Here is a 20,795-nt window from a genome sequence, read left to right as displayed (position 1 = left end):
CATGTTTACATCATATTTTCTTCTAATTACTCTTTAATCTCCTCGCTCCTGCCACAGCCACACACTGCTACTACTTGATTGTGTAGACAGTGTGGCTGGAGAAGTTGGAGTCAGACAAAAAACTGATTATTTGTCTTGGAGATATGATGCACTAAGTGCTTACATTTTGACCCTTTGCTCAGCCCTCCCTCTCAACATGAACAAATGACGAGTGTGAAGCACATCATCATGGGTAAGTACATTCTAAACAGAGTTAACACTGCTAAGGTATCATACTGAGTTCATTTTCTTGGCAGAAGAAAATCCTTGATGTCTCTGCCCACATGAATTGTTCATTTTGATGCTGATATCCTTCGTAGTTTGTAATGGTTTATTATACTATCTATATTTTCTTTAGCAAGGATATGACCTTGTGAATCACTAGAAACATAAGAGGCTGTTGGGAACTGTTTTATGAGGTTTAAGTACTCTCTGCTGAAACTAGAGTTATGGAAAAAGTATTTGAAGCTTAAAACATGATTTGTATCTGATAATTGTATGGGTAGATATTTGTAATCTCAAGTGAGTTGTTTGATGGTTGTAGCTAAAATTAAGAAAAAACAATAAAAAATTGTTACAAGACTTTTTTTTTTTTTTTTTTTTTTTTTTTTTTTTTTTTTTTTTTTTTTTTTTTTTTCTCTCTCCATAAAATTTATAATTTTATCAATATTACAATTATATCAATAATCTTATATATAAAGCTGACAGTTGGGCTATGTATGGTTATATGTATGTATATTCACTATAGACGGCAAACCTGCTGGACCAAATTAAACCAAAGTCAGACCATATAGTATGTACATAGATTTTATAGGGAGATGGTTTTTATCTGCGTGCCATTTTGATCTGGATATCCAGCCATTTTAACTTATTGTTATTTGTAGAGAACTTAACATGAGGATTCCAAAAATGCTTTTACTTTATCTTTGACGAAATATAACTATTAGGGGATGGTTTTTAGCTTGGTGTCGTTTTGATCTGGATTTCTGGTCTTGTTAACTTCTTTATTGTTATTCATAGAGCAAAAAGAAACCATTATTCAGATAGAACATTTCACCAGGAATCCGAATATGCTCTTACTTTTCTCTGTGATGCAAAATAAAGATATTAGGGAGTGGTTTTTAGCTGGGTGTCATTTTGATCGGGATATCTGGCCATGCTAACTTTTTTATTATTATTCATAGAGAAAAAAGAAAGCATTGTTCTGATAAAACTTTTCAGCAGGAATCCAAATATGCTCTTACTTTTCTTATACAATGAAAAATACAATAATATTGCGGTTCAAACTGTGCCAGCCTACAGTCGCAGCCCGCCGCCCAGTTATAAATATAACGATCAAGAATAGAGTATAGAGAGATTTTTATGTGATCAGTTACATAAGTATAATAAAAATTGTGGTGTATAATATAACATAAGATTTAAACCAGGTATACTCCTCTGTAGTAGAATAGACATTAATTATTACCAACTTTTAATTGGCAGGGTTACAGAATCCATTTAAAGAGTGAGAATGGTCCTATTGAAGTATATCTGTCAGAGCCAGGTGTTACTGAAAGTCCTTTGAAGCCCAGTCCTATAAAGAATTCTCCTTTGAAGCCAACCAACACTGAATCTGTATCTTCACGAACAAAACTTAGGCCTACAAGGACGAGAACGAGTAAATCTCTTCTTCAGCCTCAGAAACATGAACTTAAAACACCAAAAAAGGTAAGTGACATGAAAGTTCATTAAAATTATCCACATTTCACTAGGTAGGTTTTAATTGTTGCTGGAAACTTGCTTCTATCAAAACTACTGCAGAGATCATTTCACTTTCAATTATTTTATTTTGTAATGAAAACTTACATACTTTACTCACAGGCACATTCAAAGTGTAAATAAACATACATCAGGCACTTGTAAATAAGAAATTGTCGTTTTACAAGGAAGTTTATTAAACAGTACTACATGCTTACTATCATTCAATAGCATCAACTGTGTTAGGTGACAGATCAACCCTGGGCAAACTAGAGACCAACTGATGATTAGCAACTAGAGAGTTATGGAGCTTACTGACGGCTCAGAGAAGGCCAAGGTCATCAGAATAATGATCAAAAAGGTCAGATGTAGGCAGCAAATAGGCTTAAGGAAACATTACGGCTCCAACAAGAAACCCTGATCAGGACGGGGGGAAATTTGTAAACAGCCTAAATGTGCTGTAAGGATAACTCCCAATTAAGAGATTATATGAACAGGAAAAGGAAATCAAGTAAGTAAACTTGAAATTATGATAGAAGCTATATCATTGAGGAGAAATTGCTAATGAAAGGGAATTCAGTAAAAGTCAATAAACAGAAATACACCATACAAGATGAGATAGGAGTGGAAATGAATAAACTTTAATTCTCACTGGTCCTTCTGTTGGGATATAACCATCAGGGTACCTTACATGGTGCTTTATATGCCTTAATAAATATTGTGTTGCTTCCTATAGAAGCAACACAATATAGCTGCACCCACTATATAGCCATTTGCTTTACCTCCATACCTCCATTCCACTGCTTTTAATCCTAATATCCAATCATTCCAACTCCATCTTTATACTATCTTAGCACTGAAAGGCCGAAAGTACCGTGGTGCACGGCTTAATAGCTTGAATTTCGTAAAGAAAATCCTGCCATAGGTATGTCATTAGACACAGTCACATCACTGTTAATTTAGGGAGAAGGTATATCTAAACACTACCAAGGGCTAAGGAGAAGGAATATTAGTAGCCTATCTGCAAGGAACCAGTAGTTAGCCGAGGATGTGCTGGAACTGTTTCTTCCTTTTAATGCTGTACAAATACTATAAAGTATAGTCACCATCTTACAAACATTCCAAGATATGAACAGACAAGGTCACAAAATTGTGTACACAAGGAAGAACCTTTTCCTTTAACCTCTTCCCTAATTATCCGAAGTAATCTCGTGATTGACTGCTACACTTGGGGAGAAACCATGAAGGAGATTGAAAGATTACAAATTCTCACCAATAACAATTTTGCAAATCGTATGGTCGAACGACAATCCCAAGGTTCCATAAATAACTGGCACCAGGATAGCCCGATGAACACCAACAATGACCAAAGTGGGTCCATAAAACTGTTGCAAAAATGTTATGCACCAATAATATTTAGGATGAAAAGGCAATTGGGAAAATGATACAGGAAAATGTCTCCCTCACTGTAAAAGAGTGTAAAATTAACCTCTCAATTTATTATAAAAACATGAAAACTAGCCAGCTGCTTCTAGAAAACAACCTGGTGCCCCCAGAAATGTTTGAAGAGGAATGTAGTCTACATGCCTGGTGGAAGGATGCTACCACTCAATATGGGATTAACACTACCAGACACTCTTGCCACCTTCAAGATGGAACCATTTTTAACTATTCTAGGAAAGTGACAAGAAAAGACCAGAAAGAGCTGAGCTTATAAAGAACATGGAAACTAGAGACCAAACATTGGACTAACAACACCTACAGATTCTTGGGGCGCTCCATATTTTTGGAAAAAAGCCAAGCATCAGCATGGTGAACAAAACAGAATTTCTCCCCACCATCATAAAGAGAAATATAAATCAGCTGACACTAAACATAGTCATGAGAGAGTGGGAGAGCACCGGATGCCAATGACGGTTCCTGGACATCTGTAATACCAGCCACCAGTTGGGGTTACCTTAGCCCACAACCACCTCCAGCCAGCAACATCGGTTAGGCCTAGAAAATCTCAATGCCTCAGGAAAGATTTTGCCAGCAGCCTATGTGCACTCTCCTAGATGACTTCCAGTGCTCTACATGCTGATGAAAAGAAGATTGTTAGACAAATAGATAAGATTGTATATATATTATTTGGGAAACCACTATAATTTCCAGTGCTACTGCCCTCAGAGAAGGTCGTCTCCCTAATTATTATTATTGTTATGGGTTTAACTGTCAGCCTATTTGAATGGGTGGTTTTTATAACGTGGGGTTCTGGGTTGCATGCTGTCTCCTGAGGAGTCCATCATTTTTCGTACTATGTGCGCTGTTTCTAGTAACACACTTCATGAGTCTTGGAGCTACTTCAGCATCTAGTTTTTCTGGGTTCCTTTTCAGAGATCTTGGGATGGTGCCTAGTATTATTATTTTTTATTATTTATTATTATTCAGAATGAAAACATTCCATGGAAAACTTTCACATGGAACAAACCCAAAGGGTCCATTGACTTGAAATTCAAGTTTTCAAGGGATATGGTATAAGAAAGAATTAAGAGATAAGGATAAAAACAGAAAGAAGAGATCACTTATTAAAAATATTAACAAATTAATAAATAGATGAGAATGGCAGTAAAATATTAAAATGAGGAGTATTGTATTAGGATAGTAATGCATTACATCTTCATGCAAACTTTGTTTCCAATTGCATGTCATCCTCATGAAAATTGTTCCACAGTCCAGTAGTGTAATTAATAAATGACTTCTGGAACTGAAGTTTAACGGTGAGTCATTTTTACTGCATATTGTGGCTAATGTTCTGGAAATCTGGTTGCTCTTTGCAGGAAAAGGGGTTCAGGGTCAACTGTGAATAGTAGAGATAGGTTAAAATACAGCTTCTGAAAAATTGACAAACAGGAGACCATTTTTTAGTCATAATGGCTAATATTGGGGAACAAAAACCTACCACCATGAAAAGATAAATCTGTTGTAGAAGGAGACATCCACACTTGGGAACAGTATTGTAGTAAAGGAAGGAAAAATAACATAAAACAGGTTGCATTGCTTTAACACTTATAAATGTATGAGGCTTTACATACAATACCTAACTTCATGCTGCATTTGCTGACACTTTATTAGTTGCTAATCACAAGTGTTGTATCATCAGCATCCTGGACAGTCTTGTTTTCCAGAACAACAACAATATCACATGTATATACCAAAAATAACAGTGGACCAAGAACACTACCCTTTGGCACTCCAGACACTGTAGGTCTTGGTTCGCCACAGGTCCCATCAGTAACAAGTAGGTGTTGCTTTCCTGTAAAAAAATCTCATGGAGGTTAGATTTATGGAGATACCCTGGCCATACAAACCCTTCACTAATTTGTGAGGCCAGCTCAGTCAGTGAGGATTATCAGAAAGGTTGGCAAAAAGACCTTTGGAAAACATTGACATTTACAGAAATAAATTAACTCCTCATTGTTTATTGTTATATTATTTGTCCTGTTTGTTTCCTTTCAAGGAAGACTTAGAAACTTTCTGAACCATGTACAATATTTATTTTGGTTTTAAGTGCAATAAAGTTACAATGGAAATGTTAATTATAGTGAAACAACCACCAATTCCACAATGTCTTAACAGAAACAGATTTAAGCAGTTAAGGGAAATATGGGAAACATTTGGATTATACATCAGCGTGAAAGTTGAGTAATACAGGGTCCATGTGTTTGCTCGCTACAGTAATCACAGACGCTTAAAAACAAAGTTCCCATTATTTACAAATAAGATTGTATGCATGCATACATACGTATTTTATGTGCCAACAATAGTTAAAATTAACATGTAAGCTTTGCATGTGTATGTTTATCAGCTTAAGAATATTGTAATTGTAAGTAATTTTCTGGAATAGCTGTAGTAGGAAAAATGTCATGCATAATGTTCTGCTTTATTTGAAACAAATCTGTTTGGTGCTATGGTATCCTAACTGCATTAACAACTTGAGTCTTTTCTTCATAGACCATTATCATAATTAAAAAAGATACTGACTTGGAAAGTTTTTACACTGACTGATACATTTCAAAATCATCAACTCATGTGGCTAATAATCCTTTAGAAACCACCCACTGATATGGAGGCTTGAAAAAATTAAGTTTTTGTACAACTTGGGACAGCACAGGGATAATAGAAATTGGCCTGTAGTTATTGCAGTCTGCAGATGTGCCATTCCTTGGAACAGACACTACTACAAAGCTTGCACTAATTATCTGCCTTTTGATACACCTTGTCTGGAATACCAATATTGTTATGCTCTTTGATTCTTAAATTCACTAATGTCACCCTTACATTGTATGGAATAATTATTCCTGTCAGCCATTCATTTGCACTATTATCAGCATACCATAGTATCTCACATAATTTAATAATCTCAAGTTAGAATAGACAAAGAATTAAGGCAATTTAAAAAAAAGTTCACCAGGAAAATAATTCATAATTTACTCACATTATAATAGTATTTTTTGGGAGTACATTAGGTCACGAAGGTAAATTGACCTATGAACAATGAAATACTACAACAATTTGGACCATTCAATACGTAACTTAATAATAAAAATGCAAAACCTGTAAATAAAGTGTATATTAGTGTACAAGAAATATTATTACTGTAACGTAAAATGTGGAAGCTTACCTTTCGAGTGAGGCTATCTCCGGCAGAGGAGGAAGACAAATGGCAGATCCGTACACTTAACTTTACGAAACACATAAAAAAATGTCTGAAACAAACTAAACTTTACAAAACACATTAACAAAACTGTAACACTTAACTTTACAAAAAAAATTTTAAACATTTATTTTGTTTTTGTTTTTTTTTTCATTTTTACATTTCTTTTTACTTTTTTATACTTTATGTAATTTCAATTTCTTCACCACCGAATGGATGCCAGTCCGTTTACGGAATTTTTCGAACCACCCATGAGAAGCCTTGAACTCTGGGGTTGCCGTTGATGTCCCCTCTCCGCCGTCGTCTTCGACTTGGGCAATCAAATCGCCGAAAATAGCGCTGGCCTTCTGGCAGATTGCCGTCTCGGTTATCGTATCGCCATCGATTTCTTTGTCCTCGATCCATACAAGAAGCAGCCTTTCCATTTCATTATGCACATGGCTCCTCTTGTTGGATAAAATAGTCACGCCCTTGGAAGGTGTAGCTGCTTTGATGGCTTCCTTCTGCTTAAGGATGGTGCCTATCGTCGACGGATTTCGGCCGTATTCCTTAGCGATCACACTCAACCGCAAGCCAGCTTCATACTTTTTTATTATCTCCATCTTTGTCTCCATAGAAAGCATTCTCTTCTTTCTGTGAACTTCAGCAACTTTCTTGGGACCCATGACTATATGTACTGTACGTAATTAAGCTACGTATGTAGTACGTATACTAATTAGGTTCTCACAACACGATAAAGTAGCACAACGAAATCACTTAACAAATTTACTATACTAAACGAAATCGTTGGACTGAACGAATGCCGCATGCGTACGATAATGCTTTGGGTGCGAAGTGGCCGAGCGAAGGCACGCCACCACGTAAGATGCATGATGGGAGGGATGCTGTCCAATAGGAGAGAAGGATCTCATGGCTTGGCTAGCATCAGGAACCAATGGGAGAGCAGGAGGATGGTGGCGAGTCTACTAGAACTAAGATGGCGGCGCGCGGCGCGAGTTTCAAAATTGTTATCGGGCGAATCTCGGACTTTCAGAAACCTTTCGTATCTTGAAAATGCATTGATCTCAACGGCGATTATGTTGAAAAATAGGGAAAGTCTAAGCTTCCAAAAATGTATTCAATGCCAATAAACATGTTTTTCATTGTGAAAAATCTTTGGGAACCTTATTTTACGGACCACTTCCTAAGGCTTTATGCATGTATCTGTAAGCAATGGAAATGAAGCAAAACTTGTAATTCCCTTTAGATTGACTTTTATGCACACCTGAAAATGTAAAATTTCTTAACCCTTTCATGTCCAACTGACGTAATAGTACATAAAAATACTCTATCCCCTATCTATCCAACTGACGTAGCGGTACGTAAAATTTACCGAAATCATACCTTGGACCGTGTATCTCGGGTATCAATACGCCAGCAAAGTAGTTTCTGTACTGCGCATGCTCAAATCCCTGGCGTAGTAAAATTCTCACAATGAAATCAGCTGATCGCACCTACACTTCCCTCTCAGTGACCCCAAAGCCATTTTTCTTAACTCCCTTTATTCTTCAACTTTTCCTCTACAATTTCGTATATTTACAAAGTAATTTCTATGAAAAATAACCGAGATAGAGCTCTTCAAACAATTTTTATTCTAGCAATAAATGTTGACAACGGTAAAAATGTTTCTGTTTCTATCAATTTATAACGTCAAAATGAAACTGTTGCCGTATCCAAAGCTATTTTTCTTGACCTTCCCTTTATTCAACGTTTCCTCTTCATTTTCGTATATTTACAAAGGAGTTTCAGTGAAAAATAACCGAGATAGGGCTCTTAAAAAAAAAAAAAAAAAAAAAAAAAAAAAAAAAAAAAAAAAATCTAGCAATAATTCTCACTATGTGCCGGGCGGAGCGCTATGTTTCTTATCCTCTTTTCTATCGATTTTTTCACTGGCTGGACTCATTCGTTTTCCATTTATTTATTTGTTGATATTTAGGGAATTTTATTGGCTTTCTCATAAAAAATAATTAATTCGCCTGGCTTTCATAGTTTATGGGTTAGTAACAAAAAAATATAAAAAAAGTAAAGATTTTTTTGTTTTTTTGTTAAATAACTCACATTTTTTCGTATTTAGGGGGCTGGGACTCTTATTCTGACTACGTATTCCACCATAAAATACTAACATTTAGAAAAAAAGGACAGCAAAATGAACGTTGTTGGATATCTGGGGGGACAGTACTCAAAACTAAGCGGATATGAAAGAGTTGAAAAGCATGTCTGGTTAAATAATAGTTGTATGTTCAGTACACATAGTACGTTGACATACATGATTATTTATCAGAAGGTACACTAAGCATGCTTTGGCAAGAATTTGTATTAGTAAAATATTACTGTATAGAAGATATTAACATTTTTTCTGTCAAAGTTTGGCACTTATTTGGTATAGTAGAAAAAATAATAATTTGAACCAAAACCTGTTAAAAAAAATTTTTCCTTGTTGGAGAGATGATGTAATTACGGACATTAATGTTGACTCCAGTCTGTAATCAACTATTGTGGTTTTTGGAAGCTTCCATATCTTGAATGTTTTAATCAAACATTTGTTGGAAATACAGAGAGTCAGTGAGATGAGAAGTGTTTTCATCATCATATTTTACTGGATTTGCTAGTTATCACAATAACTGCAACTCCAATAGGGAGTTAGTCACGTCAGTGCATTGTAGGCATTACATAAGTTTTTGCAGAGTCCCTTCAGCCCTAAGCTGCAACTCCTTTCATTTCTTATACTGTTCACATTATCTTCTTTCTATCCTGGTACAATTGTGAGGTCTTCTTGTACCTTCAAAACCACCTTTTCTGGCAATTTCCCTGGAACACTGAATGACTTGTGTACCAGTGCTTTGTCTTAGACCATAATTTTATATACCATTAACTGAAACTATTGGATATGAAATTTTCGCTGTAATTCTCATGTTTTTGTAATAAAATTTCTTACTAGGTCATATGTAGTGTTTCACCTGAAAGCTCACCTTAATTTCAGAAAATGTATAAATTTCTATTGGTATAGCTGCATTATGGCATAATACCTGAATTATATGAATTATTATTGGAAATATCTTGCTGCCTGAGGGTCCCTTAAAAAGGTTATCATGCAACCAAAGTCCTAAAGGGTTGTCCATGCCCGCTCAGAAGTAAATAAGAATAATTAGACATTGTATGTGCCTGAGTATATATTGCAAGAACATTACATTGCATAATAATAGTAGTAATAATATGATTGGAATACAAGTAGCTATCAACATGCAGGTTAGCCAAGAAGAAACTTCATATTCTATATTGACATTATTATATTACTTTATGAAAGTGCCTCAATCTGGCACCATAAATTGTCTGCCTTTGCCTGCAGTGATAATTGTTAAAAGAAAATGAAGAGGCTAAAAAATTGTATCTCTTAGGGTGAAAGTTACATCTGCATCTGACTGAAGTATGGGTTGCAATTTTTTTGTATAGTACTTGAATTTCATACCTTATATTTTAGTTTTTAGTTTGTTTCAATGGGTAAACTTTTTTGCTTTGTAGAACCTGTTTTGTGTTACATGAGGTCTGTCCTGTCAGCTTGGTCATGTATTGCACTTGATTATACAAATAAAAAGGCAAACTGAGTTTATACATGTAGATTTTTCAGTGTTTTTATTGGCCAAACACAATTTAAAAGATATTTGAATTAATTTTTCACATTGCTTTTGCACCATTGAAAATTGTACTCAACAGCACTGTATTACAAATGTGCATTACTTTAATATAAAAAATGGTTGAATGGTTATGGATGCTACATAGAGGAATGAAAAAGTAATATCCTAGGAAAGCTCTCCATGTAGGAAAATTTGTATTTTTTCACTGAATCATTTGGTAACATTAGTGTATTTTTACTGTGCAGGTTGGCATTTACTTTTTTTATATTGTAGTTGGGATATTGACATTTATTAAGCTCCTCTAAGATGAGATTTGTAAATTGGATTTTACATTGATGTTAAGTTGCTCATCTGTCCTGTCATTTTGTTTTCTTATAGGAACCACTGTCCCCTCCATCCTCTCATCCAAATATCAAAACGGAATCGATAGAAGCAGATGACAACATAGAAGATATCTGCCCATCTGCTTCTAGTTTAGACTTGGAGGATGAAAATTTACGTAGTGCTTTAATCCTTGGGGTTGATGATTATGGTCCTTTGGGGGGGAAGCTGCAGTTGCAGATTGAACCAAATGAAGGTGAGCATTTGTTTTTGTTTTTTAGAAATGTGAGACTGCATGTACTGTATTTGGAAGTACTTTGGCAGTCAGTTTTGTATCATTTGAATATTGTTTAATGCAGTGTTTGGCCTTCCACATTTAATTTTGAAATTTGATTAAAGGATATGATGGAGTGTGTAGCAAGCAGATGAAGTTTACTATAAAACTTAGAATAGTTTTAATGACTGCAGGAACTTGCACTGTGGTATGTTCAGCGTGGCATTTAGATTCATATCACAGTGTTAGTTACCTCCAGGCATGGAACTTTTTAGCTGCTTATGAACATTTTCTCACTTCATATATGGTGGTCTTCTGTTTGTGTGATACTTCTGTTTGAAATTTTTTCCACATGTCCTGGTGTGTCAAATTTTTCATTTGAAAATCATTTGGATTAAATAATTTAGTTTTAGTTTTAGTATTGAAAAGTCAGTATTTTAGATTTTTTCTGTAAGAAATTGTACAAAATATTGTATTTACTAGTCCCAGTGTAACTAACTTTATTATGAAAAGGCTTTGGTGAAGTTTTGATATTGAGCTAATGTGCAGGGGTTGGCTAATTGTTAAAATTATATTTGTTCATATATGACACAAACCTTCTGTCTTAACATTAGGATAAATACTGAGTGCCAGCTGGAAACCGGTAAAGTTTAAAATAATTGTGTATGCAAGGGACTATTGGCATCTGTGCTTGGTCACGATACATGTGGAGCCACCCACATACCCCTCTTTAACTCGTGACTCTGTTAGTTATTTTCTTACTGCCTTCAAGAGAGGACGTGCTTTGCCTCCGTCCTTTTAAAGCCGGTTTAGTTTGCCCCCTGTTGTTTTGAATTTGTTGTTTGGAATTCCCGGGCATGTGAACATGAAGCCTTTTCATGCTTTGAGACTTCCTGGATATCACAAAAAGCAGATAAATGCCCGGATATTTTCTTCGACGATTTCGACGTTGAGGTACTCATCGTGTGGTAAGTCGTAGGTGCAGAAACTTTTAAGGTACAGTTAATTCGTTGCCTGTGCTTTGGAATATCATATATTCATATGTATTGCCTGTAAATCCAAAGCTTGAATGTATCAGGATGTACTTTGGGAAGTAAATATGACTAATTGTGCTCCTTTCCCTGCAAGGAGAGGTGGGCATCGCCATCTTGTTTTCGTTCCAGATACGTGGGCAGAGATGATGCAGGTGTGAGGTCGGCGTTAGGCTTATCAGGAGAAACTACCCAAGAAGGACAGTTGGTTTGCTATATAACGTCTAGCTGCTAAGGGTCCCACATGATGGATGTTCCTTTTATCCCAATATGCACTGAATAGCGGTCGGATGAGTCGCCATCTGTAAAGAAGCAGATAGTGCAACACGGCAGCCTTTAATGTCAGGTTGCTATGCCTACGAGAATAACAACAAAAGACTTGCACTTCTTGTAGAGTGCTGGATTCATATTCGCGATGCTCAGTGACGTCATAAACATGGCGCCCGCCATGACGTCACTTCACTGTGGCCTACACGGAGACATGCTTCCATTTTCACTTCAAGGTGCAAGAGTACTTTACAACTATGCTTTTTGATTTGAAAATTTTTAACGCACATTGTTTTTGAGAGAAATTACAAGTGTCAGGAGATATTACAGTTGCATAATGGAAAAGATGCAAGTCTTTCCTCTGTATCCTTCCGCTGAGGCATCAACAATCTTAGGTGACTGGCTTTGACGCTAGTGCATTCTCCTGCCAATCCTTGAAGAATAGGGACTTCGTAGTAGATCCTTGAGCCAAGAGGAGAAGTTTCTTCTCTATCTTCAAGCCAGGACTGTTACATCCTATTATATGAAAGCACAAGAACTAGTTTTAATTATCGAACAAGTGAATGATGGAAGCTTAGTCTAGTGTGGCTGTGAAGAGGATTGGAGAAGGCTAGAATCAGGGACTTCGTGACTGATCCTCGTGCCAAGAGGAGAAGAATAATTTCTTCTTCATCTTCGAGCCAGGACTGTCACATCCTTGTAAAGTAGAAATGCCACAGCAGCTTGGGTCTCTTGATCTTGGCTGCAAGAGTACCATCAACAGCCTCACGCTTCCATCAAGCGTGATGACGTTATAGCCAAAACCGCTTTCAAAATGGCGGTAGTCATGACGTCACAGCCTACTGCTGCCAACCTCTTGTCGTCTTCGGTGGCATCATTATATTACGCTTTCATTTCAGGAGCTCACACTTAATGGAGAAATATGAATTTTCTCGTAGGATAAGCGGCTGTGCTGTTGTGTGCTCCAGTTACGTTTTGAATAAGAAAGCTTAAGCAGTACTTTAGCTCAGTCAACTTTAGACGGTTGCTGTGTAGTTTGTCAACAGCCCAGTGGTAGCCTAGGTTGTGATAACCATGTTGGCTGTAGAGCTACAACGGCCATAGAGCTGTAATCGCCGTAGATCCATGATGCCCATGAGAGCTATGAAGGGCTTGGGAAGCATGACGACCATCAGTGCTATAATAGACATGAGTATATGAAGCCCGTGAGGAAATGAAAGTCATATGAATATGATGATTGTAAATAATGTGATGGTTGTAAGGAATACGACGGCCAGAAGGATCAGGTCGGTCGTAGGAGGCAACTGTGTAAACAGTGCCAGGGAGCGCCTCAGTGGCGTGGTTGGTTAGGTGTTTGCTTCGACGTGGTTTGGAAGTCGCATAAAGCCGTTGGTCCCGTTGCTGAATAACCACTGGTTCCATGCAACGTAAAAACATCATACAAACAAACGAACAGTGCCGGGTGTACGAATAGTTTGTAAGGGCGCAGTGTTGCCAATTTAGACGGTCATAGGTGGCAACTGTGTAAACAGTGACAGGCGTAGGAATCGTTCGTAAGTGTGCAGTGTTGCCAATTTAGATGAACTTGATACATACACCGATGCTTTTACAAACTTTTCCATGTACTCTAGATGTCAGAGTAATGCAATATGATAAAATTGCTCTCATATTTGTATATAGGATTGCAAATAGATGCGTTCTCAAATCCTACTGACTATTCAAGATCGAGCCATCGGTGGATCGTCAGATCAAAGATGTCATGGCCGTAGGGTCGGACGGCCAGGACGCACCCGGACGTTTGTCAGAGGATAGGAGTGAGCTAACCTATCCTGTGGCTGAACACAGTACATTAGAACCAGGGAAAGGAAAAAACCTTTCTTTTGTCATATTTATTTTTCAGTCTTTTTTTTATTAATTTTTGATGTACAGTTTTCTGGCTTCGTATGCGGAGGTGATTGATTTGATTTGTCAATTCAATAACCTTTTGGGGAGCACTGAGACACCTGCCAGTATGCTTCTTCCAGGGATTGACATGGTGTTTTGCTTGAAAAAGGATACGGTGTCGTATGAATTACCTTGTTCAAGTCATGTGGAGTCCGTTTTAAAACACGTAAATGCATGGATTGCTGGAAGGTTATGGATTCCTCTTAGTAATCGAATACACCCTATGGTGGGAATTAACATACTTTGGGTTGACCCCAGAAAACTTCAAACCTTTACAGGTAAGAAGAATTCCCTTGCTTTATTTACTTGTTGGTATAATCTGGTTTGTTCCTATAAGAATATTGACCAAACGCTTTGCCTCTTACACAAGCAGTTAAAGTTGATTGAAAGCTTGGTTCTTTAGAAGTAAAGTACTATAGAACCATTCTTCTTAATGAAACTGCGTGGAAACTTAAGGAGGAGGTGAACTTCTTTCTTTCGCCACTTAAGGTAGCCAAGCCTAAGTAGGGCACTCGTAACCTAAGATGCCATAGCCAAGCTAATTGAGTCATACCTTTTAGCCTAACAACTAGTTAAATTCGTAGCCTATTCCAGCCAGTCTGAGTCTACTGCTATTATCTTAGTTAATCTGAGTAGTAGTTCTTAGCTTAGGCTGTCCAAACTAACTGGTTTGGGCATGCATGTGCTGGTTTGGACTAGCTAATGGTTGCGGTTTAGTTTTCGAACCTGCATTTACTATCTTAGATTAGTCTGAGTGGTACAGTTCTTAGTTAGCTTAGCCTAGCTCATAGGTTAGATGGTTCCAAAATACAGGTTGTACACGGCAACTTAGCCTAACAGTGGGTTGATGACTGCATGGTCTGGCTACTTGAACATGCCTTTACTATCTTAGCGTGGGCGAATTAGTAAGGTTATAAGTATAGCCGAGCATTGACTAGTGCCTAGGCTACCCATTCGAAACACTTTTACCACCTCAGCCTAGAAGGTTGTGGTTATAGCCTAGCATGTATAGCCCAAACTTTCTTGAATGACTTTACCCTAACCTAAGTCATTTAGTTTCTAGATTAAGCTAGTCTACTAGCCTAGACTAGTTAAGAGTACATCTCTGATGGACTTAATCTACCCCAAGTGATGGAGGAGTTAGCCTAGCCTAATTGGTGGAAGAGTTAACCTAACCAAGCCAGGGTGAACCTGGTCTTGCCAACTTAAAATAAGTTAGTCAATTCTTAATTGACTAAACCTACTTAACCTAGTCCAAATGGTTGTTGGCTAGATTAACCTAGCATCTGAAAATGGGTCTCTTCCATCCTGGTCTAGTTTCTATATTGGAGTCATGAACCTAACATAAAGGGTTCAAGCTTCAGTTGGCTGAAGCAAGGCATTAGAACCTCATCATATCTGGAAGGGGAAGGTGGGGAGTTTCACATTCTTCAAGGGAGGTGGGGTGAAGTGACATTGGGTACAATTCTTGGCAAGGTTACTCGAGAATAGCGCCATGATATTTTTTATAGAATAAAAGGTAATCTAAATTTTATCAGTACAGATAAGCTGTAAACCATTAAATATTTTTGGAGGACGTAGCATTTTAGAGGGAAGGCATGGGAAGCGTGAGATTTTACTTTTGTTCCAACATGAATATGAACCTACAATTTCACATGTGGAGTGCTCGCTGCAAATGAATCGTCTCTTAATAACAAAATCCTATTGTCAGACTTATGGTCATGTTGACCTGAGATGACCTGATTCCTCCATTGTGTTCATAGTCATGTTTGCCTTCGCACATGCTCTTTGAGTTGTCTCCAGTTTTTGTGCTGTAATGTTTTTTTCATGTTTTTTTCATTTTTGTCTGTGGTGCTCTTACCCCCATGTAATTTTGCGTATAGTAAGGGATAACATGATGCTCAAGTGTCAGGTGCTTCTCTCCTTTGTTGAATTGTGACCCATGGTTTACTGGTTTAACTTGGGTGCCTTCTTTGTGTGGCCTGGTGTTAATTTTTAGAGACCAAAATTTTTACAGACTCCCCCTTGGTGTGCTTTTGGTCCCCCAAAATACTTTGTGGTACCCATGTGTTTGTGGTACCCATGTGTTTCTGTTCTCTTCTCCTCTCGCCCACACCGAATAGGGTACAAAGATGGAAGTGAAGCTTAAACCTGAGGTGCAGTGTTGTCCTGGCTGGGGAAAGCATGCGGTAAATTATGTCCTCCAGTAGCCCAGCACCCCACTCAGTTTGTATCTCATGCAGGGGTCTAGAATGTACCTGTGAAAATATGAGGAGTGTGCAGACTGGGCTTGTCTCAATGGTTGAAATATGAGAATTGACTGAGGAAGAAAGCGCACACTGTCAAACTACCCTATTGCGATCCTTCTATCTCCTTCCTCCCCTACCTTCCCCCCCCAGTGATGCGTGCGAAGGACTTGTTGGGACTACTGTCAGAGGTGGAAAGGCAAAGAGGGTTAGACATTTTCCAGAGGCTCCTGCATTGCCTTGGCCAAGCTTTAAAGGTCAACATTGCAGCAAAAACCTCTGTTACAGGGAAATTTATTTTTATCACCATATGGTCTCGAAGGATGGCAATACCAGTGAGAAGTTGGTCCAGGCAAGTAAGAAAAGGGTGAGACCAGATTCTGTAGCCCATTCTTCCCCTCCTTCCTAGTACCAAAGAGGGGAAGGTGTTCCAGAGGTCGGGATCTTGCAGTGAGGGACTCGTGGTTGGTGGTGTCACCCTCCTCTTCTGCCATTAGAGGAGAAAGATCACCAGGGTGGAACTGAGAGATGGACCCAGTTGAGCCACACTGACAGATCAACTCAGAAGTGGTTTGTCCCTTATTCCTTCATGAGAAGTACCCAGTCCCTCTTGGGGAGTAAGTTTTATATGCGTACCACTTAAGCTGTTTGGGACAGAGCCCTTTCACAGGACCAGGACAGCGTCATCTCTGGTTGCTGTCTCTCCCCACTAAAGTTTGTACCTGACTGTCCAGAGGAGTGTTGCAAGATAAGAGGCTGGCCTGCTTCACAGAGCAGAAAGGTCAAGATGGGGCCGATCTCCAGTGGCAGCTCCTCCCAGCCATCCGGGGTGTAGAGGGTAGATATGTACAAGGCATCCTCTGTCATTGGAACTGATCAAGCTCCCCTCCTACCGGAGCAACTCTCCAAAGGGGAGTCCCCTGCAACAGGAAACCTGCACTATTCTGCAGGAGGTGACAAAAATTCTGAAGGACGTCACATCGTGCTTCTACAGCCTACTCTTCCCAGGGGAGAAAGTTGGGGTTGGAAACCTGTCAGATCTGTTATCCCTTAACCTTTACATGTGGCAGATGCCGTTCAAAATGGAGACAGCACAGTTGTTACTGGCATCGATCAGGGAAGGGGACGTCATGGTCTCGATAGACCTGCAGGATGCCTACCTACACATCCTGATACAACCCCCCTCCAGAAAGTGCCTGCGGAGTGTCTGCCAGAAGTGACATACCAGTTCAGGGCTCTGCTTCAGACTCATGATAGCCCCCCTGATCTTTCAGCTATAGTGCATGTACTTTTCTAAGATAGCTTTGGCGGGGCCAGGTAGAAAAGGCAGAGTTGTCATACCTACAGGTATGTAAGGCCCTTTAAATGCTTCCGGCAGAGATAATCCTTCTTAGGAAGATTTGCTTTAGAACTTGGGAGATGACTTCTAACTTGTATAGCCTGGCCTTAAATCCTTCCACATGGTCATATTATGAATTCTATGAGAATTCTCTAGCTGTTTCTGTGAAAAAAGCCTTTTTAGAGAGAGTGGTGCTTGTGACCTGGTTTGAAGCACCTCAATTACACTATCATTAAAATTTCTGAAAGATGAATGTGAGCACAGCCATAACATAATGTTTACATTTTCTCAGCTGGGCTTGCAGACACAAAAGTTATTTTATTAATATAGAATTATTTCTTGAGTATGCCAATACATAACCTACAAGGTAAAAATGGTTTTACTATATTATCAGTTTATATCATAATGTGTATCTTTTCTTGTACATCACTGGTTATTGCACAAAACATCACTTAGAATTCAAGGTATGATTTTTAGAATAATACCTAGTATAAGACAACTCCCAATTTTTAGGGGTGAATTTTAGGATTTAAAGGTAGTCTTATACGCATAAATATTTTGTGTGTATATGTGTATCCTATATGCAGAATACTGGATTACAGAGTGATTAGGTTAGTTTACACTTACCCCACCAGTTAACCACCTTGTCCTACCTTCAAAATAATCTGTAAATCAGTACAATTGGGTCATAGAATTGGGACATGCAGGATGCTGAATTACAGAATGACTAGGATAGAATACCCTTAACAGTTAACCACCTTATCCTATCATTAAAATACTTTGTAAATCAGTACAAGGTGGTTAATAAAGTAAAGAAACATTAAATGAGAATTGTGTGAAATTTTAATGAAGCAAAGGCAAAGTAAATGGTAAAAGAAATTCTGCCAACTTCCATAAGGAAGTTCATCACGGTCAATTCCAAAGTGAAGAGCTGGAATTTGCTACTAAGCACATTTGTTTTGTGGTGAAGGGCTGTGAGGATGCCCATCTTAATCATCTTTGAATTTATTTTACACTATTCTCATTTATGTTTTTACTATATTTCTTTATTTTTTATTTTTTTTTACAACCCAAAAGAAAGCTGCAATTGTGTGCAGAAACTTGTTCGGTGCTGTTGGAGAACTTGTTACAGCTTGTTTTGGGTTATGTATTGTTTATTATTTTTTTTATTTTGTGCTATTTTCATTTACATTTTCACTGCATTTTCTCATTTTTTGTTTTTACAACCCAAATGATAAATGCAGTATTAGTAGGGAATGTACGAACGCTCATTTGCTGCTGTTGGAGAACTTGCTACAGATTGTTTTGGTTTGTGTTGTTACGCTTATGATTTTCTAAATTGGTATATTTTACACTTCTCATAATTTTTACTGTATTTCCTCTATATTTTTACAACTCAAAAGAAATGCAATCATGTATGGTATGTACATATGGCAAATAGCTGGTTCCTGGTTACACTCAGGTAATTGGTAAAGTTGCTTATATTAATAAACACAAAAGCTTGGACAAATTGAGATAATGAATGTCAAGATATAAATGATGTAGGAAGAGTTATGGCAATTTGTTAATAGAGGCATATACGATGTTCCTGAGAATTTAACAGTACAGTGGTACCTTGGCTCACGAACAAATTGAGTTACGAACCAGATGTGAACAAAATTTTTGTTCCATTTCACAAACCATGCTTCAAGCCACGAACACAAACAATAGACTAACCTCCTCTTCCTTTATCTATCCCACTTTCTAGTTAGGCTAGCCCCTTTTCCTCCATCTCTTTATCTATCCCATCTTCTAGTTAAGCTAAAAAAAAAAAAAAAAATAAAAGAGAATGCCAAAAGTATCGTTAGTAATGTTATACATGTGTAAATGCATACAGCCAGAAATAGCTGATTTCCTGTGAACAACCGAATCTGATAGCAACAGCGGTTTGCTTGCATTTCAACCATCATACATAATAAAAAATTACTGTAGGTATGTTTTACAAATGATAAGTAGAATAGGACTGATATATTTTTACATTACTATATCCTTATTCACTATAGAGAAAAGATTGCCAAACATACATACAGTTACCATCCGAGTTACAACCTAGATCCGTTCCGACCAACAGGTCGTATGTCAGAATGGTCGTTAGTCGAAAATACCAGCCAAAATGGCCGACACGTGGATTATAAGTACTCGGTTAAAGTGGAAGATTATACTGTACTCGAGGACATATGATATGAATGTGTTGCATTTTTAAGTAACTTTTTCTGTTGAATAATATTATTGTGTATATACAAGCTGTTTATTTATCATTTTTATGCCTTTTAGTTTCACTTTTATAATTTTATCATATATTTCTGTTGAATAATATTACTGTACATATGTATATACAAGCTGTTTATTTATAATTTTTATGCCTTTTAGTTTCACTTTTATCATACTTTTTCTGTTGAATAATATTACTGTTGTACTATACGTACAAGCTGTTTATGTATTTATCATTTTTATGCCTTTTAGTTTGACTTTTATCATTTTATCATAGAGATATTTTTAATATTATACTGTAGGTGCAATGTATTTAGCTTTTTTTTTTCAGTTGCTTAGTTGATATACTACGTACATACATCTTAATATAATATGGTTTTAGAAATAAAATATTTATTACTGCAGTTGAATTTATTATACAAAAATACAAATGAAGATCAAAATACGAAAATAGAAAAGTTACAGTTCAAAAATAGAACATACAGTACTGTAGTACAAAATAGAAAATACATATGCATGTAAAAAAATAAGCAAACAACACTCAAAATTAATGTTCACTGGTGCTTGGTTCGACGTCATCAACACTTTCTTCATACGCACGGTCGAAAGAAAGATCAGCTGTTAAGTCAGGCGAGGCAGGGGATGGGGAAGGGGAAAGGGTGGTTACTGCGCTGGCCGATGTAGGGGAGGGGTGGCTTCGATGCTGGATGAGGCGGGCTTTTGTGTTCGTTTGACAAACATGCTAAGTGTCGTTTGGATCTTCTGCTTTTTCTTTTCATCGTAGATTTCTTTGTATGGCCTCATTACTTCTTGCATAGATCTCTCTATCCGGGCAAACCGTTCAACATGCTTATGTACGTGCCTTTCGGCATCTTTTTCCAAAACAAGGCAGTTTCGTCCACATTAAAAATCTGTTCAGGCAAATATCCTTCTTTCACAATTAGTTTATCAAATTCTTCAACGAATGCCTTAGCAGCAGG

At 37.5% G+C, this 20,795-nt stretch overlaps 1 protein-coding gene across 7 annotated transcripts in view; it reads left to right on the top strand.

Moving 5' to 3' along the window:
• LOC135224560 (transcription factor E2F1-like) overlaps positions 1 to 20,795 on the top strand; it is a 124,854-nt gene that overhangs the window by 92,388 nt on the left and 11,671 nt on the right. For all 7 annotated transcript variants that reach the window (XM_064263667.1, XM_064263669.1, XM_064263663.1 and 4 more), the window contains 2 exons: positions 1,522 to 1,746; positions 10,522 to 10,720. In XM_064263667.1, the coding sequence (XP_064119737.1) occupies positions 1,522 to 1,746; positions 10,522 to 10,720 (424 nt within the window). The remainder of the gene's footprint in view (positions 1 to 1,521; positions 1,747 to 10,521; positions 10,721 to 20,795) is intronic.

The sequence above is a fragment of the Macrobrachium nipponense genome, chromosome 12 (genome assembly GCF_015104395.2).
Source record: "Macrobrachium nipponense isolate FS-2020 chromosome 12, ASM1510439v2, whole genome shotgun sequence".
NCBI lineage: Eukaryota > Metazoa > Arthropoda > Malacostraca > Decapoda > Palaemonidae > Macrobrachium > Macrobrachium nipponense.
The sequence above is the reverse complement of the archived record's forward strand: the minus strand, read 5'-3'. Positions and strand labels throughout refer to the sequence as shown.